Source organism: Amblyraja radiata, chromosome 31 (genome assembly GCF_010909765.2).
Source record: "Amblyraja radiata isolate CabotCenter1 chromosome 31, sAmbRad1.1.pri, whole genome shotgun sequence".
In the NCBI taxonomy this organism is placed as follows: Eukaryota; Metazoa; Chordata; class Chondrichthyes; order Rajiformes; family Rajidae; genus Amblyraja; species Amblyraja radiata.
The window spans coordinates 16,444,655-16,465,050 of record NC_045986.1 but is presented as its reverse complement, the minus strand read 5'-3'; the positions used below and the strand labels follow the sequence as shown (position 1 = coordinate 16,465,050).

Genomic DNA, 20,396 nt, shown 5'->3' with positions numbered 1-20,396 from the left:
CATACTATACATGAATACATTAAGCCATACACAAGTGTAACAGGTATACAAAGAGAAAGATAACAGAGTACAGAATTTAGAGGAAAATCAAAAAAACTGCTGACGCTGGAAAATTGACATAAAACAGGAAATAGTGAAAATACTCAGCAGATCTGGTGGCTTCTGTGGAAAGAGAAGCTGAATTGTTCTTTCACTTCCAAGACTGTCAGAACTGAGAAAGAGGGAAAATAAATTGTTTTATCAATTGCAGAGAGCATGGGGAGGATGGATAGGGCAAAAAGGAATGTCTCTGATAGGTTATCATGGAGATGGCATGTACATGAAACAACCTGGTTGATGAGCGATGTTAGAGAGAAGAAAAGAGAGATTTCCTACAGCAACGTATGTTGTAGCTTTGAAATTCCTTTTTGAGGCTTTGGAAAATCAGTCAATGATTTATTTCAAAACGTGGCTCACTAGATTTGAATATTGGAGCAATGATATATGGGGATGAGGATAGTGAAGAGAAGGAAGATTGGTCTGCAAATGTCAAATGTTAGTGCAGGCTTGAGGGGTTGAATATATATATTTATATTTCATGTAAAAGGACTTCCTTTTCCACTCATACTTCCTTTGTAAGTCACGAGGCTTTCAACTTCTGAACTGAACTGAACTGAACTTTTATTTATAGAGCACTTTAAAAACAACCACTGTTGCAACAAAGTGCTGTACATGACTAATCATAAACATAAAACAAAACAATAAAAACATTAAAAGACAGTAAAAACAATAAAAAACAATAATAGAAACACTAAAACAAGAGCAAAGTCTCATGCAGGGGCGAAAGCCAAGGAATAGAAAAGGGTTTTAAGACTAGTTTTGAAAATGGACAGTGAAGGGGCCTGTCTAATGTGCAAAGGTAGAGTGTTCCATAATGTCGGAGCAGCAACAGAGAAGGCTCTATCCCCTCTGAGCTTCCGCTTAGACCTCGGTACCTCCAGGAGCAGCTGATCAGCTGACCTGAGGCACCGAGCAGGAGCGTAGGGATGAAGCAGCTCAGAGAGGTAAGGCGGGGCGAGACCATTTAAAGATTTAAAAACAAATAAAAGAATCTTAAAATAAACTCTAAAGTACACAGGCATTCGTTCTCAGCGAGTGATGCCTGATCTGCCAACATATCAGCTCAGTAAAAGTTCACAAACATTTAACCATTCCTCTGTGTTGTGCAGGTCGACATTAAGAATCAGGGCAAGACTGCCCTGCAGGTGGCTGCTCATCAAGGACATCTCGAGGTGGTGACGATTCTCCTGCAGGCAAACGCAAAGCTTGAGATTCACGATGAGGATGGTGACACAGCACTACATTATGCATCATTTGGGTATGAAAATTGCTTCCTTGTTCAGGCACTAATGGCTGTAACCAGTCTGGATCTCAATTCAAAGATAGACGCAAAGTGCTGGAGTAACTCAGCAGGTCAGGCAGCATCTTTGGAGAAAAAAGATGGGTGACTTTTCGGGTTGGGACCCAGAAAGAAGGAACTGCAGGTGCTGGATTATACCAAAGATGGACACAAAGTGCTGGAGTAACTCAGCGGGTCAGGCAGCATTTCTGGAGAAAAAAACATGCTGACCCAAAACGTCACCCATCCTTTTTCTCCAGAAATGCTGACTGATCCTCTGATACTCCAGCACTTTGTGTCAATCTTTGGTATAAATTTGGCATCTGCCATTCCTTTTTTCTGGATCTCAATACATTTGGTCAAATAAATTGGTTAGGTAGTTCGGATAGCTCTTGAATAAAACAGTGTAGATTCCCCATGGATTTTTAATTGCCAATATGTTGACAAGATTATTCACATCACCTCCCCTGATTGAACAGGTGGATTGTTAAGGGCCTGTCCACTTGGGCGTCATTTGCGCGTCATTTATGCGACATCACTTATGCGTCACGACGCATGCGTCGTGATGCGGATTACGCGCGCATTGTGCGTGGTGACGTAGGCAGTGATGCGCGATCGCGAGCGGCGCCCCAGGATTTTGGGATTCACAAAATCTTTGCGCGCCACCTGCGTGACTCGCAAATGACACCAAAGTGAGACAGGCCCTTTACTTGCAGTCCATGAGCCCGCAGTCCCATCAGAGTCTGTGCAGAACCCCTTCCTAGTGATACTGTCCCATTTCCCAACATTTGGAAAACAGTGAAGATCGTGCGTCATAGCACGGAATTTGCTCCTTTGGGGTGTACAATTATGCATTGTGCGATATATAAGCAATCTCAGCGGCATTATAATAAGCAGTGAATTCTAAATGTAACCACCTGTTGGAAACTGCTGGCTCTATTTGTCTTGTTTTGTTAAAGTTGAGAAGGTCATAAGGCTCATGAGCGTCTGCCGGCTCCCATCAGTCCCATTTCCCTCACTGATTTCCCTGGAACCTACTTTCTTTCACATGTCCATCTACTCCCACTGATGGTCCGGCTAACCACCTACACCCAGTTTTCCAGCAATTAGCATGTTTTGGGCTGTGAGAGGAAATAGGAGCACCCGGAGAAAATCCACACAGTCACAGGATAAATCAGTTAGGATGGGGATGAGGGGAAATTTCATCACCCTGAGAGGTTGATGAACCTGTGGAATTCTCTACCACAGAAGTTGTAGGGGGGCAAATCGGTGAGTATACTATTGCAGGGTGTCAGCAGAGGTGGTGTGCCCAGCTGTACCAGCACCCAAAGGCCCATTGTAACACCTGCCCTGTCACTTCCTCTCAGAATCTTAAGTGCTTCAGAGATCACCTCTCATTCTTCTAAACCAGGGGAGACCAAACCACGCTGGGTAGGTCACTGTCAGCTGGACCTGCAGATTGTATTTTGATCGCAGGACGCTCATTGAAAAGCTAAAAAGAACTGCAGCAGTTGAAAGTCTGGAAACACTAACAGAAAATGGTGATAAGCCTCAGGGTAAGCAGCGTCAGTTGAAGAGGCCTGGGGTTAACATTAAAGGTGAAAACCATTCATCAGGAGGTGACTATTCCCATTTTTGATTAATGATCATTAATCTGAAATACTAACCCTGCGTATCTCCCCATAAGCGCTCGGTGCCGGTAACGTTCTTCATAATGATTGCGGAGGTGGGGAGTAAAAAGGGTGAAGATTGAAGGGCATCTGCAGTACCTTGTTTCTCAGGTCTGCTTCAGTTTGGCTTTGTGCTGATCTGTGGGGATTAGCAGGGCAGGGACTGTCAGTATTTTTGCTTCTTTTGTGCAGAAACCAGCCTGAGGTGGCCAGACTGCTGCTCAGCAAGGGCGCCAATGTCAATCTGCTGAATGGTTCAACGTGTTCTGCGCTGCATATCGCAGTAAACAAGGGCTTCACGGATGTGGTGCGTGCACTTTGCGAATACAACTGCAATGTTAATCTGCAGGTGAGAGAGCTGTCACAGGAATGACACTGGTTGCCCTCTAGAAAGCAGCAAGGCTGGTGGAGGAATGGTTTTTGTAATGTGTTTTTTTAATGTGTTAGCTGTGCACTTTTCTCTTTGGAGGGATGAACTCCAAATTCAGTTACCAGTTTCTGATTTCTTCTGTGCTGCATGAACCTGGGTGATGTCCTGTTGTTAGAAGTCTATAATGCAAAAGGGGATATTAAACCAAATCTCTTGCATTTACAGTATATCTTCAAACAGCAGTCTTAGACTTTTCTGTCATAGTTTTAATGCAAATTTATTGCAATTTGCATAAAATATTAATTGATAACATAAAATGTTGAAATAATTATCTGATTTGGCTTCATAATAATAATAAGGACAATTGGCATCTAAATAATTTAGCAAGGATCTTCATTCTATTTTTACCATTCAAATGGTAAATATACCTCATCAATTATTCACCAAAACTTCATCTCAGAGGGCTTGCCTTTCAGCATAAGAATAAACATAAAACCGTAACAACTAATTACACATGATGTTTAATCTAACAAAGTGTTGCAAGACTCATCAAGGAATGAAGGGATCAGAGGATCCAGGGTAAGATTGGCCGTGATATTTCATTATGTCTGAATGGCCAACTCCTGACTCTGCCTCGCGTGCAACCAATACTGGGTCAAACAACCATATGAGAAGAAATGAGACAGATGGCCCAAAGCTATGAAAAGCCGGTACGGTTTAAAGAATGTTCAGAAGGAAGGCGAAGGAAGCAGTTTTGGAGTGGGGTGTGGAGGAAACTTTCAGGGGCTTGGGGTCTTGACACCACTAATGGAGTGATGATTACATTTGAGAATGATCAAGACCAGAATCTGAGGAGCAAAGAGAATGTGGAGCAAGTTGGAGAGTCAGGGTGGCAAGGCCACGGGGGGTTTCAAAATACAGAACGAATGTTGAAATCAAGGTGCTGTTTAACCAGGAGCAAGAAGCACAGAGCTGATGGATAACAACAGTACAGAAACTAATTGGACTTTGTCATTTCTGGCAAGTGAGTGAACAACATGATGTGTAGCTGGTGTACATTATGAAATTACAATTGTTACTCTGGGGGACCCGGCACTGAAGGCTTCCTTTGAATTCACTGTGAAAGAGTTGTCAACCTCTCCTCACCTCTTCTGCGATTATCTTTCCAGGATTCGTATGGTGATACTCCTTTGCACGATGGAATTGCTAAAGATTACAGGGACATCATTACCATCCTGACAGACGTGCCAAACATTGACTTCACTCAGCAGAATAACCGTGGCTTCAACTCGCTACACCATGCAGCCTTAAAAGGCAATAAATTGTAAGAAACTGCCGATAATGATAATTTGCCAGCTGCTTGCATGAATCTCCTGTGAAATGCAAGTTAGAAAAAATACCAGGTCTGATCATAGTCACAGAACAGGGAGTACAACTCCTGCATTCTATTCAGAGGGCAGATTTCCAAAGAGTACATAGGAATTTCAGATTCTTAAATTTTCCCGTCTTAAACCATAACATGAGAAATCTGCTTGTCTTTCATCTTCATTGAAAGCAGCAATGTTTTGCAGTAATGCGGAAAATATATTGAGTGGGGGTGCTTTATATTGGTAACACTCCATTAATCCATTCAATTTGTTTGGGTAATGATGCTAACAGCCTGGTGTCTGTGAGTCCAATGTGTTAAGTACAATGGTGCTTGTAGTCCACAAATAACATCACCTAGAGAGCTGAGCTGATCATTTCTGTGCTTTGCTGTTTGTGAAATCTTGCCGTGTATGGATTTGTTGCTAGCTTTGTTTACACACCATACTGATCACTAGAGCCAGGTTTAGGCACAAAAAACTCTGACATAGGCAGGCAAAAAGGCATAATAAAATTACGAAAAAGGCATGAAAAGGCATTATTGACAAAAAAAGGCATGTATTTCCTCTACCAAAATATGGTTAAATTGATAACATAAAGGTATACTACAGTAAATGACCAAAGTTGCCTGATTGCACATAATTACTAGCATTTTTTTCAAATTATCTGGTGTTAAACTATGCTGTCTGCCAGACAGAATATGCTTCAGTTGTGAAAAACTTCTTCCTACCTCTGCTGAGGTCACTGGTGCATACCCGAAACAAGCTACAGACTTTATATTCTTGTGCATTACCACTACCTTTGAGAACTTTAGCTATGTTTTGTATTTCTTCAAGATCTTTGTCAGCTAAAATCACTTTCTCACATTTTCCTTGTATGTCTATACCTACATTGCCAGGAACTTTACGAATATCGTCAGTTACTTTGTTGAAAACCTGCAAGTTATTCACTAATGTTTCGCCACATTTCTCAAGGGAAGTGATCGTTTGTGGGAAGTTTGCAAAATTGGGAGCAATAAATAGATTTTGTAGAAGACTGAACCAGCGGGCAGCGGCACGAATGAATGAACAACCAACGGTGGCGCCCTCGGTTTCGCCCCAGTGGTGGAAAGTTTCTTGTAATTTATACTATGTTAACACGGTAATAATAACATTAATATTAACGTGTTAATATAGAAAACTACATTGTAATCACGGTACAACTAGAGAAAATAGCACAACCTTTTAGCAAAACAGAAAAAATGGCTGATTTAGGCACTCGATCGTGAAAAAGGCATTATCTTGGTGAAATCATCAAAAAAAAGGCGTGAAAAGGCACATGGCAAAATCCGGGCTCTACTGATCACACACGAAAAATATTTAATTGGCTTTGATGATCTTTGATCCATATGACTTCCTGTTTAAGTACAGGCTGTTCTTTATTCAATATGGTATGATATTCGGCATTCACCTCTTTCTGCTTATGAACAGTGGGAGTTTATGTCCACAGATTGTGGAGCTGTGCAAAATACATTGGCGACACCGTGGGGCAGCAGGGCTCCCTAACAGCATCAGGGACCTGGGTTCAATCCTGACTATTCGTGCTGTCTGTACAGAGTTTGTAGGTTCTCCCTTTGACCACATTGCTTTTCTCCGTCCAGTTTCCTTCCACACTGCAAGGATGTGCAGGTTTGTAGGTTCATTGGCATCTGTAAAATGTCCCTGGTGTACAGGATAGAACCAGTGTATGGGTGATTGTTGGTCGGCACGGACTCAGTGGGCCAAAGGGCCTGTTTCTATGCTGTATTCCTAAACTAAACTAAACATTGTGATCCATCCTGACAAATTCCAAGGTAGACACAAAATGCTGGGGTAACTCAGTGGGTGAGGCAGCATCTCTGGAGAGAAGGAATGGGCGACACTTCGGGTTGAGACCCTTCTTAAAATTCCACGTTGGAAGAGATGTGACCATGTTGGCCATTTGCGATGTTCAGTTCCTTTTACATTAATGCTGGTGCTCATTAATTCCACGTTTCTCCCTCGTTCTTCCAGAGCCACTGAGAAGATTCTGGCCAGAGCTCGTCAGCTGGTGGATGTCAAGAAGGAGGATGGCTTTGCAGCTCTCCACCTCGCTGCCCTCAACGACCACAGAGACGTAGCTGAAGTGCTGATTAAAGAGGTAGGAATCTGGTTTGCGTAATGGCCTGTTAAGGCGCACATAATTATTTAACACTTGCAGTGCCGAAAAATCATTGTGCTAGAGATTTCAGTGCTATTCAAACACACACATCTAGAATTGATACTGTCTGAAAGTAATTGCTTTCTGATAGTTAAGTGGCCGGAAATATGTCCAAACATAGGTTATCTCTGTGACAAACTATATTACCAATTATTTTTCAATCTTTGTGACATCCTCTGTGCAGTTCCATGTTGCGTCACCAGTCTTTGTCACCTCCACACACAGTAATCCAATGATTTCCAGAACAGACTGTTCATCTATAAATATTGTGTAAGCTCTGCTAAACACATCCTAACGCATACAAAGTCCTTTTCACCAATCTCCCTATGTCCAGTGATGTATACTGCCTCATAGTCTTGATTTCACATTGCTCTCTGGACTCTCCTATCCCTGTTTTTGCCCAACAACTCCCCAAGGTATTCTGCCCTTCTCCAATTCTTCCTCATGATCAGTTCTAATTTATGATTTTTTTAAATCTCTGGTTAATGCAACTTGTGTGCCTTTAATGAATCTTTTGCAGCTTCCTCTGTCTTTGTGATTCTCCCCTTTTTTGCCTCATGGATAAATCCCTGCTACTAGGAAGTATAATGAAAGAAGAAACAAGGGGTAGCAATATTAATGAAAGTGTGTATTACGTGCTATAGCGAGAGGGTGGCACAGAGGAGTCAAAGACAAAATCTATTTGGTTAGAGTGGAATAGAGGAAGCTGGACATATTATGTAGTTCACTAACAAGACATTGAAGAGAAAACATCCATATAGATTAAGGGAAGTGCAGAAATCAATGGGGTTTTTAAGGCAATAATGGGGACTTTAAATATTTCAATGTAAACTGAGATAGTAATAGTATTGAGAGCAGTCAGTGATGAGGTTCTAACATATGTCTAAGATAACTTTCCACAAATGTGTGTTTCTAGTCCAATGTGACAATAACTAAACTAATGTTGCAAATTGCATTTGTGTGCATCATATTCGGACATGTTATAATGTAGGAAGCAAGCAAGAACAATATTGCTGCAGAAATTGGATATTGCCAAAGATTTGTGTGTGCTCAAAGCCTGAATCATCTTTTCCTTTGCTCAGGGTCGGTGTGAGATTAATGTGCGGAACAATCGGAACCAGAATCCCCTGCAGCTCTCGGTCACCCAGGGTCACACTGGCATGGTCCAGCTTCTGGTGGCTGAAGGATGCAACGTGAATGCAGAGGACGAAGACGGCGACACCGCGCTGCACGTGGCCCTGGGCCGGCAACAGCTGGCAACCCGCTCGGCAGTCAGGGAGGGAGAAGCTAGCTCCTTGTTTGCAAATGTAAGGTTCCACGTGGCAACGGACACTTTCTGCCCATAAAGTTGCAGAATTTGTAATTTTCCAATTATATCTCAACATGGAGTAGGAACATAAAATACTGAACCCGGTTTGTGTGTGAAAACATATTGTCCGTTTGGCTTGGCATAAATATACTGGAAATATTTGTTCTACGATTACCAGCCCGTGTCATTCTCATGATGCTCTTGTTTCAGAGCTTTGATTATTGTATTTCATACATTTTCTAAAAAAAAAACTTTGCCACATTGGAGAAAGGTGAACTTGTTATTGGGGTTTTCCCTCCCCCTCTTTCATCGAACCCTGAGACTATAGTAATATAACATTAAACAACTGCCATTTCTAAACAAATGCTGAAATATAGCACTTTGATATAGTATGGCTCCTTTGCACGACTCTGTAATGCATCTGCATTACCACTTGTTCCATTGGGTTGGTGATCACGATGACTGAGCTTTCAGACATATCTGCCGTATGTTAAACACACACGCAACTTTGGCTCAAATTGATTAAACCTTAAAGTTTGCTCAAGTGTGAACAGCTAATGTCGCAAGCTGAACACCGAGTCCAATGCTGCAAGCCAAGCACAGCGGGTCCAATGCAGCAAACCCAACACAGCCGGCCCCAGCATGGTGAGGCCCAATGCAGCAAGCCCAGTGCAGTAAGCCCCAATGTGGCGAGGCAGACAGAGCTGAAGGATTTAGAACACAGTGAGTGAAAAGCAGTGTGGGCAATCTATCTCAAGCCCAGTACAGAGAGAGAGATTGGATCAAGGGAGAAAGGAAAAATAATCTTTGAATTTGACATTCTTTTAAAATCTTCATCAACAGTTCTTCTTTCGTGTCCATCTTCCATGTTTCAAATGTTGACCTCGCTGTCCTCGTCCGTCCTGAAAAGGACGCAAGCTTCCAGTGACAATCAGTGGGAGCCACCACTTATTGCAATAGATGATGGTGGTAGCAGAATTAGCTCGGGATACATCCAGTTTCCAGCCCCGTGATGTGGACGCTTCTGCTAAGGGGCCCATCAAGAGATAACATCCAAAGATAAGACTAAATTGTTGACCTTGTTAACTTTCGGTGCGAAGGTTAAATGGCCATCACTAACATGTAGTCATGTAGTCGAAGTCTTGCTTCTCCAGACTTCATTGGAAGCTGTAAAGCTTCTGATGATCAGGTATGGAATTGCTAACTTTGAAAATCTATAATTTGGATATTGGAATTCATTCCTCAACTGAAGTAATAATGAAGGCTGTTGTCAACCTCCATGGCAGTATTTTATCCTTTGTCTCCGACGTCTGATTTGACTTTGTTTTTTTTGTTCTTCAGTTACAGACTTCAGGGTTACTGGGATCTGGTGAGCTGAATGTGGGTGCTGCCATCGCCTGCTTCCTGGCCCAGGATGGAGCAGATATCAACTACGCAAACCACAAGGGCAAAACACCCCTCGATCTGGCCTCAGAAGGCAGGACAGCACAGTTGGTCAAATGTTTTGCAGAAAAATTCAGGTAAACGAGCAGCATTATTACAAAGCGGTTCTGTTCTTGAATTTGCTCTGTAGGCATTAAAAGAAAATGCTCATTGCACTCACTTCCTCACATGCCACGTGGGAGAGTTAGTTAATCATTGAACAGGGTGGGGAACACTTTTCACCAGTCCTTGCAGCCAGATTGCTGGCTACTAATCATGTGTGTTTGCACCACAATTAATGTCCACTTTGTGGCACACTTTCTGTTACAGCCCCACCCTCCTGTCGTTAGACTCTTGCATGTTTGTGGGGAGCACAGGTTTTTTTTTTCAAGCCAAAGTTGTAAAGGAGCAGTTGTTCATACAGCAAAAAGGGTCCCAACACGAAACATCCCCGTTCACTCCATTCCCAGATGCTACCCGACTCTCTGTGTTTCTCCAGCATTTACATATTGGGAGTTGGCCAATGTTGGGGCTTAAATCCAAGACACTGATTTAAATTGGTAGAATTGATTACCAAGACAACCCGCAACAAAAGCTCTTAATCTCTCATATCCCCTTCTACGTTCCCCACCCTTCCTGGAGATATATAATCAATCTGGGCAGTTCCAAATCCAGCAGGTTCTAATGAGGAGTTGATTGCGGATATATTTTGGTGCGGGTGTCAGCCTCGATGGAGTCTGCAGTGACGATGGCATAACACATTGTGTATGCATTCATCTGATCTGGGGCTGCACAATGGTCTGGACAGAAGTCTGTGATGCACCAGTTTATGCAGCAGAAAGAGTGTCCGAGATATCTTATTCTCCATGTGGGCAGACAAAAATGCTGGCGAAACTCAGCGGGTGAGGAATAGGCGACGTTTTGGTTCGAGACCCTTCTTCAGACTGATGTCGGGAAAAAGAAAGGAAGAGGCGGAGACAGTAGGCTTGTGGGAGAGCTGGGAAAGGGAGGGGAAGGAGGGAGAAAGCAAGGACTACCTGAATTTTTTCCAGCATCTGCAGTTCTTTCTTAAACAATTATTCTCCATGTATGAATTAAGTAGACACTCAGTTGGTTCTTATAAACGACTCAAAGAATGGTGTGATGAGGGAAATAACCAACACTCAGATAATTACCGATCCAATCCTACCATTGATAGCCCAGTCATGTCAATAGGACCTTCCCCTGGTCATCATTAAAAACAGGATAAACATTTGTGCAAATAATATTCTTACCGAATCTCCCATGGTGTTGACAGCAATTCAAGTGTTTACGATGGGTCAAGAGAGAATCTTACACTGTGTAATCAGACTGAACAAGGGTCTCGACATGAAATGTCACCTATCCTTGTTTTCCAGGGATGTTGCCTGACCCACTGATTTACTCCAACACGTTGTGTCCTGCAGTAGTCTTGTGTAGAAAGAGATGTTTTCTCCGAGATCGCATTCAGTGGCTTGAATTCATGCAAAGGTTATGACGTCAGGTTAATTTATTTTCTGATTGGCGTTTGCTAGAAAATCAGCTCAAAGACTGACACAATTCACCCCATCACACTGAAGCACCGTCTACAATCCAAAGAAGTCTGAAGAAGGATCTTGACCCGAAACGTCACCCATTCCTTCTCTCCAGAGATGCTGCCTGGCCCGCTGAGTTACGCCAGCATTTTGTGTCTATCTTCGGTGTAAACCAGTATCTGCAATTCCTTCCTACAGCATTTCTTACTGTTTACAAACGAAGCGGTAGAAATGTCGTTCTACGTTTGATGTCTAAAATGTTGCAGACAGGAAACATGGCCACATTTAAATGTTTTACAGCAATGTCTGAATATAGGTTTGGTTCTATGTTGTTACCCGCCAAGTAATGCTCCTTAGTGGTGCAACTCTGTTGGTCTGCAGACATCAAAGGTTGAATTCCACTCTAGCCATCGCTGAGCCCACTCATCAGATGGATGTCTTCAACATTGCCCACGGCTGATCATCGGCCAGTTTCCATGAGGCTGTGATGTTCAGTTGGTTGGATAATTGTGCCAACGGCTATCTAGTGAACATAAGTGAGAGTGGGGAGGAATGAAGCATTTTATTTAATTGTCCCTGTAACATAGTGGATTTTTTTTGCCCTTGTTTATTGCAGGGGATCTCAGCTGCAGCCAACTGGGCCAACAGTTCTGCGGCGAGTCCACACTACTCCAAATACTATGACAAATCTTCTATTGCCGCTTGCTGCGGGTCCTGCTGAATGCTTGGTGTGTTCGGAGCTGGCCTTCCTAGTCCTCTTCTCACCTTGCCAGCATACTGTAGTATGCGAAGGTACAGTATACAATTCCACTATCACCACACTGTTAATGTGGAAATACAGTCTACAGTTCCACTGTTAGCAAACTATTAATGTGAAAGTACAGCATAGTCCTGTCTGTCAGCATACAGGTACAGTAAAGTTCAGCCTGTAGTATGCGTTTATTTATTAGCTAATATTGATTTCGACAGGGCTTGTATCCAAAAACAGGGATGTAATGCTGAGGCTCTATAAGGCACTGGTCAGGCCGCATTTGGAATATTGCGAGCAATTTTGGGCACCATATCTGAGGAAGGATGTGCTGGCTCTGGAGAGGGTCCAGAGAAGGTTTACAAGAATGATTCCAGGAATGACTAGGTTAACATATGACGAATGTTTGACGGCACTGGGCCTGTACTTGCTAGAGTTTAGAAGAATGAGGGGGAACCTCACTGAAACATACACAATAGTGAAAGGTTTGGATAGAGTGGATGTATAGAGGATGTTTCCACTAATGGGTGAGTCTAGGACTAGAGGCCTCAGAATTAAAGGGCGTTCTTTTTAGGAAGGAGATGAGGAGGAATTTCTTTAATCAGAGGGTGGTGAATCTGTGGAATTCTTTGCCACAGAATGCTGTGGAGCCAAAGTCAGTGGATATATTTAAGGCAGAGATAAATAGATTCGTGATTAGTAATAGGTGGCAGAGGTTATGGGTAGAAGGCAGGAGAATGGGTTAGGAGGGAGAGATAGATCAGCCATGATTGAATGGCGGAGTAGACTTGATGGGCCGACTGGCCTAATACTGCTCCTATCACTTATGATCTTATGTGAAGTTAAAATATACAACCTCATGTCAACACTGTTATTGAAGGTACAGTGTGCAGTCTCACCTGTCAACAAACTGTTAATATGGTGCCGTATACAGTCCCGTTGTCAGCACACTGTAGTATGTGAAAGTACAGTGTATAGTCTCACTGGTCAGCACACTATTAAGGTCCAGTCCCGCCTGTCAACATACTGTTAATGTTAAAGTCCAATATGCAGTCTCCTTTCAGCTGCAAGCTGTAGCTTCTGTTTGTATGCTCTGTTTAGCAGTGATGTTCCTGTAATTAGCTGGCTAATTGTTGGGAAGGTGATCATTTGGCTGTGAGGTAGAATGAGGAGAACCTTGCCTCCATCTGTCAAACTGGGTGGGGAGTGTACATATCCCCAGTGGTGCTGAAATCATGGAACAATGTGGCCAATAAAACAGCAGTTTGCAGCGATGGGTGTTGTCAGAATCCCATTGTCGCCTCAATGAAACTCAAGAGCCCTGTGATCCCTGCAGATTGAAACATTTGATCATCTATTTGCAAAGCGAACATTTGGTGGGAGAAAAATAGCTTCACGCTTCAGTCAATGAAATCAACTTAGAAAATAGTTGCTGCAGATTCAAGTGTTTATTTGTCACATGCGAACCGGAAAAATGAAATTCTTATTTGCTGCAGCTTTGCAGGCACATTAGACACGACAATAAACACACAGTAAACTGCCAGATATCCTAATTAGATCACAATAGTGGGAAGCACTGAAGTATGTGGAGCAACCATAGTGGTGCAAAATCCACAGTGGTTTGTTCCTGATCTAGGCTTATGGTTAGGATGGTTCCACTGGAGGTATATTTGTCAATTTCCCCGTTTTATTGCAAACAAATGTTTTTGCCCCTTTTATTGTAAACAAATGTTAGTGTCAGAGAGTCACACGGTGTTGAAACAGGCTCTTCGGCCCTACTTGCCCACACTGACCAACATGTCCCGCCTACACTAGTCCCACCTGCCTGAGTTTGGCCCATATCCCTCTAAACGCGTCCTATCCATGTACCTGTCTAAATGTTTCTTAAAGGTTGCGATAGTATTGTAAGCACGTGGTGCTTTTGTACGCGATTGGTGAGTAGTGTAAGGTGCATCCAGAATCACTGGTCCATATTACTCACTGACATTATCAGTGTGTGTGATCTTCAGCTATGTGTACAGCACTCCCATCAAGATAATTGCTTGAATAATCTCATCCATGTTACTTACTTAGAGGTAAATACTCCTTTAGTAGGAAGAATTTCTCTCTGCACGGATGCTGCCTGACCTACTGAATATTTCCAGCACTTTTGGATTATATTTCAGATTTCCAACATTTGTATGTTTAGCTTTTCGACCATGCAAAGGACTGGTTTTAATCAAAAAGGCAGATCTATCTATTTTGTTTCTGATTTATTATTCTTGATAATTAGACAAGACTCTGTAAGACAGAAAGCTGTGCCTCGTGAGTTAGAATGGGAACTGGAAGAATAGTCAAAACAGAAAGGCCAGCGGGGTAGCAGGAAATCTCAGTCCTGGCTGCCAATACATCAATGTATGTTCCAATTCTTAAACGTGACAGGGAAAGAGAATAACATGTAAACTGACTGCCAGAGTTTCTCTGGGATGGTGGAGACGAACGATAGAACGACTCATTCCTTCTCCAACTTTTTCTGTTTAGGATTAGGAGTCAGATGAGACAGATTGAAGTGGTTCATAGCGGCAATCTGTTTTGTATTTACATAATCAATAATTCCTGATCTAAGTTCTTCAAATTCATATGCAGTTCTCATGCAAGAGAAGATTAGAAGCGTTGTGTTTTTTTTCCTGTATTACTGACAACATTTGCTAAATATTACAAAAGATTAAACGGAAATTAGATATAGATGCTGATTTCTTATGTTTTTTTCAATTACAGAGTGTTCTGTGAGAATGAAGAAGTGCATCAAATGCCAAGTGACCATATCAAAGAAAATGAGACATGGTAATATATTAACCACATTCCTTAACTCTGCATTCGGAGTGCAGGAGCATCTTAAAGGGATTGAGGATAATTTGGTTGTTGAGTGACACAATTAGGATCAATTCGGCAAAGAACTCTGGGCTAAAAGTTCTTTACTGTGGGAAGAGGTGGGTTGAAGTGCTACAGTGTGGATCTGCAGCAGATTTGTGTGAGTAAACCTGACCCCAAGACACCATGCGTAATAGAACAGGCCTTAAACTGTGTGAGGATAATCCTTTCTAGAGGAAGGAATGGAAAGTCAAATGGATCTTAGATTATTGGGGAAAGGTAGAGAGGGCTGCTGTGAGGGGTGGTGTTATAGGCTAGAGGTCTGGGGAGCAGAAGTATCAGTGGAATCAAGGTGTGGGAACATCAGAATCTTGGGATGTAGGTTGGAAAGTTCACGTATGTGATTAGTACATTCATACTCTATCAAAGGCTTCCAGCATCTGCATTCATGTATTCATCATAGGATCCAATTAAGTTTGGTTAAGATTCATCCATTTAGTGTGTGAAATGATTGTCTATACGAATGAACGTGGAAGATAGAGACTTCCCTCCATTCCCAATGTCAATATCTAATTTACACAGTGTATTGAACAGACTTCAACAGTTTTGTAAATCACATTTGTTTCAAGGGCCTGTCCCACTTGGCAATTTTTTCGTGGACTGTCGGCATCATTGACTGATGTATCAGGTCACCGAAACATTTGCGGCGTGATGACGTTTAACGCGCGATGTTTTTTCAAATGTCGCAACATTTTTTTTGCCGCCGCTGGATTTTGAAATGTTCAAAATCTTTTGGTGACATTGATATGATGCCGGCAATCGCCGAAAAAATCGCCAAGTGGGACAGGCCCTTCATTTTTGATAATTTTACACGACTTATTTGTTTTTTTCTCATTTAAAAAAAGTGAAATTTGACTTGTCCGTCATGTTCAGGTCTGCATATTAACCTGGTAACTGGTTAATAAACCATAGTTACGTTTCAGCTTGTCGACCCCAGAAATGGCCCTACATGACCAGCTTCAAGCTGCCCTGACAGAGTCACAGGTTTATGTTGCTGAGATATCAATTAAGTGCTCAATTCTTGGTTCTGTCTCCGACGTTGTTCCAACCTAATTGCCTCTGTCAGCAGCTAGTATTCAGTACACAATAGCAGGTCACAACCCTCTATTTAAGATGCACTTAATATGTTAGTGCTGTCAAGCCCTTCTTTGTACACGCGTCATACAGTTAGCACATGTTGAAAAGCACTACAAGCACTCAGCATCAAAGGCTTCCAGCATCTGCATTCTTGTGTCTTCATCAAAGGATCCGATTAAGTTTAGTTAAGATTCAGTGTGTAAAATGATTGTCTATACGAGAGACTTCCCTCCATACCCTGCACGTGCCTTCCTAAAGTCTATTAAATGCCACTATTGTATCATGCCCACATCTTCACACAGGGCAGACGTTGCCATCATTCCTATCAAATCAGCAGAGAAATGTCAGCCTAATTTCAAATGCTTGGTTTTGGGTTCACATCCTGTTGCTCAGACTGTGTTCACTGAGACTTGTTGCTACTCAAGTGACCAGAAGTAATCATAGCCAGTTATTAAAGTGCAGAACAAATGAGAGGCAATGAACCGTGCAAAGTACTGAAGTTCAACCATGAAATGTTTGATCTTGCCCTAATTATCCTTTAAACCCTTTAAAAGCATTAAAATGTTATTTCTGGTTGCAATAGAGTTCTGAACCAACAGAGGGTCAATGTCCAATTTATACGGTGTATTAAACAGACTTCAACAGTTTTGTAAATCACATTTTGTTTCATTTTTGATACAATTTATTTGTTTCGCCCATTAAAAAAAAAATTACATTTGACTTAAGTCCATCATGTTCAGGTCTGTATATTAACTTCCATTCCTGGTAACCTGGTTTTCAGTGTTCATAAACCATTGTTACATTTAAGCTTGTGAACCCGTGGAATGGACCTACGTGTCCAGCTTCATGCTGCCGTGACAGAACCACTGGATTATGTTGCTGTGACATCAATTAAGCGCCTAATTCTTGGTTCCGTCTCCTACGTTATTTGGTTAATCCTGATTTATTGTGTGCAATATATTTAATCTATCCCAATCTTACCAGCGCAAGCCGGTGGCCGTTGTATTGAGTAATGGCAAAGCACTGACTGTGTTTTCCTGCGGCAGATAACACGGAAGTTGAAAGCAGCTCGAGCGGTGAACCCCCAGACCAGAGGAAGCTGCTGGAGCAACTACAGTCTCGATACCGGCAGATGGAGGAGAGGATCACCTGCCCAATCTGTATTGACTGTCAGATCAAACTGGTGTTCCAGTGTGGCCACGGATCGTGCCTGGAGTGCAGCACTACTCTGAAAGCATGTCCAATCTGTCGCCAGAACATTCGAGAGCGGATACAGATTTTTGTTTGATGCATGACAAGCCTTCTTATCTCTGATTCTCTTCTTTCCGAACATCCTTTGTCCTGGACATTCTGTGTGATATGCGTATTTGTCTTCATAGCCGACTTCACTTTTAATCCTTCTCAACGTCATTAGAACACACCTGTTTGACGTTTGTACTTGCTGTTTCCTCAGCCTTTCTGATAGCGCGATGTCCTCTGTGTTCAACCAGTGGATGAGATGTTACCAAGGAACAGAGCACAGCTGTACATAACATGAAGCAAGTTTATTATTCTGCTGCGTGGCGCCTCTCGAAATATTTGCAAATGCTTGAAAAGTGCACAGAGATGCGGCATAAAAACCTTCCTGATATGTATATTAAAACAATGTAATATAATCCATAATCTAACAACTGTGGTTTATGGTCAATGTATATATTTAAAAGTTCTAGGAATATAAAATGCACTTCAGCAGTTGTGCAGATGTGGCAGCGAGCAGCGTTGGCCCTTCTCATTCACAGCTCTGCTCAGCAACAAACCACAATTTCCACCAGGTAGTCATGACTCAAAATAACAAAACTGTTAATTATCTGCAAACTTTATTTAAAGACTATCCTCCTCCTAGTATTTTTGACACCTCGTCTATCATTTTAATGTGAATTGAACAGTTTTACTTTGAATATTGTCTGGAAGACGTGGTAAAATGTCGAGAAGAATTGTGGTTGAAAAGAAAGAGGGCGACCTGTTAATTCAATATTTAATTACAGAGCTTTTGATGTAAGTGTTACCCTTTTGGTCACGAATGTAAGTTATTCTGATGAAATCATAATCAAGCAATTTGATTTGATCCTCTAGATCAACTTGGGTAAGGATACTGGTATGGAAATTTACATGGAAGATAACAAGAATTAGTGCTTGTTTTAATCCTAATATTAATCCTATTTTGATTTGTACTTTCTATTGTAGGATGTTTTTATATTTAAATATTCCATGGAAATAAAAGCTATGAAATAATTTGGAAAGCCACAGTTGTCTCAGGTGTTCTCGGCCTTGGCCTTTGAGTTGGACATTGTATTCAGGGCGCAAACATGTTAAGTCTGGTTCAGGATTGAGTTTCTGCCTCTTGATGGTCACAGATCTTTGCTTTACCGGAGTGCTGGTGGTCCTGAGTGAAAATGAAGAAAGCCGGAAAATCTCAGCAAGGCAGGCAGCATTTTGGATAGAGGACTGGCTAACGTTTCAGGTCGAAAAGCCTTAGTCCGAACCGAGAAAGAGAGAGCAGGTTAGTTGCGCAGGTTGGGGAGGGCGACGGATGCAACAAAGGGAATGGAGACACAAGAGGCTGCGGATGCCAGAATCCAGAGGAAAACTCAAAGTGCTAGAGGAACTCAGCGGGTCAGGCGGCATCTGTGGAGGGAATGGACAGACAACATTGCAGGTGGGGACATCAGTCTGAAGACGGGTCCTGACCCGAAGTGTCATCTGTCCATTCCCTCCACCGTTGTTGCCTGACCTGTTGAGTTCCTCCAGCACTTTGTTATTTGAAACATAGGGTCAGAGGTGAAACGATGCTGCCATTAAATAGGCACTGAAGCTTTGTCTGGGTGATGTGTTGCTATTGTCGTAAAGTCTGGGTGATGTTGTTCCATTTGTCCTCCTGGGGCGTGCCTTGATTGTACAAAAGGGGAAGGAAATAAATGGCAGGCATATATAGTCAGTCACGATACCAACAGAAAGAAGATGCAAATTACACATTAAACAAACCAAGGAGTTGACTGTCCAGGTAAAGGCTGCACTATTGGCCAACCAGAGTTGTTTTTTTAAATGTGCTATATAAATAAATGTGACTTGACTTGACTATTTCACCCCATCATACGCACTCCCTTTGTTCCACCAATCCCACCCCACCACTTCCCTGATGCCAGGATTACCTTTCCCTCTCTCTTTTTCAGTTCTGACGAGGCGTCTCCAACCTGCAATGTTGACTGCTTCTCTTCTCGGATGCTGCCCGACCTGCTGAGTTTGTCCTGCATTTTCTCTTTTCATTTTGATTTCCAGTATCTGCAGTTTATTGATGGGCCAAACCTTAACATTCTGCAGTATGGACATGTGTCTCTTTGTGGCTGATTGGATCATAAATGGCCTGTTGGATGTGTTAGACTTTGATTAATCAGGTGTCTGATTCTATGTGGACCTAGTGTTCTCCAACTCTGACAGAAAGATTGGGTGGAAATTACAAAGAGCAGATAACTCAGAGTTGGAGAGGAAAATCCAATTAGTGTTTAGATGTGCTCTAGGGAGCATAGGTTCATAATTCTTTCATGTATTGGTGACAAGTTTAAGAAAGATTTATTCGTTCTTTTCTCATTAAATTGAAATTCTTTCTCAATGGATTCCTGGCTTGTTAAATCATGACCATTTTCCAACTGACTCAGAATTAAATCACCAATTTATTTACAACAAGAACGGGAAGAAATATTAAATTGCATGTCAGGTATTCCTTAACTCACGAAGGAGATTGTAATGGTGACCTCTGGGGGTGGAAGATCTTGCTAGTATTTGGAAAGGATTTGGGTTGACATGTTAGCTTAGGTAGACAAAAGTGCTGGAGAAACTCAGCGGGTGCAGCAGCATCTATGGAGCGAAGGAAATAGGCAATGTTTGGACATGTTAGCTTGCTGATCTGACCCGCCAAATGGAATCAAGAATGCCCCTGAAGAATTTAATGTCTCAGACAGCCTTTATCAGGCCGACGTAACAAGTTTGAAAATGCAACTTGGAAGAGCTAAGCAGATCTGGTATCATGTGATGGGGCAGAGAGAGCATTGCACAATTTGTGTTGGTGCGTGGTGGTTTTTTTTCCTGCAACTTGACATATTATAAGTATGTTTAGTTCATAGAAATATTGCATAATTCAGCAGCTTTTTGTTAAGTTGATTCTTCCTGGTATAGTGAATCAGATTACATGTGCCAAACAAATTGTATCACTGTGGAAAGTGTGTGTGTGTGTTCAGGAATTGCTGTTTAAATAAAATTGCAGTTCCCAAATGCCTGGCTTTCTTGTGCACATTTTTCCTCTTTCCTCATATAGTTTTGAGATTACAGTGGGTTCAGACCACA

General features: G+C 42.1%; 1 protein-coding gene across 7 annotated transcripts in view; it reads left to right on the top strand.

Annotated features, from left to right (window-relative positions):
- mib2 (MIB E3 ubiquitin protein ligase 2) overlaps positions 1-18,949 on the top strand; it is a 122,911-nt gene extending 103,962 nt beyond the window's left edge. For all 7 annotated transcript variants that reach the window (XM_033047919.1, XM_033047922.1, XM_033047926.1 and 4 more), the window contains 9 exons: positions 1,209-1,357; positions 3,241-3,397; positions 4,588-4,742; positions 6,814-6,940; positions 8,083-8,307; positions 9,651-9,829; positions 11,901-12,076; positions 14,790-14,855; positions 17,066-18,949. In XM_033047919.1, coding sequence (XP_032903810.1) covers positions 1,209-1,357; positions 3,241-3,397; positions 4,588-4,742; positions 6,814-6,940; positions 8,083-8,307; positions 9,651-9,829; positions 11,901-12,076; positions 14,790-14,855; positions 17,066-17,307 — 1,476 coding nt within the window. In that variant the 3' untranslated portion in view covers positions 17,308-18,949. The remainder of the gene's footprint in view (positions 1-1,208; positions 1,358-3,240; positions 3,398-4,587; positions 4,743-6,813; positions 6,941-8,082; positions 8,308-9,650; positions 9,830-11,900; positions 12,077-14,789; positions 14,856-17,065) is intronic.
- Positions 18,950-20,396: the final 1,447 nt, after the last annotated feature.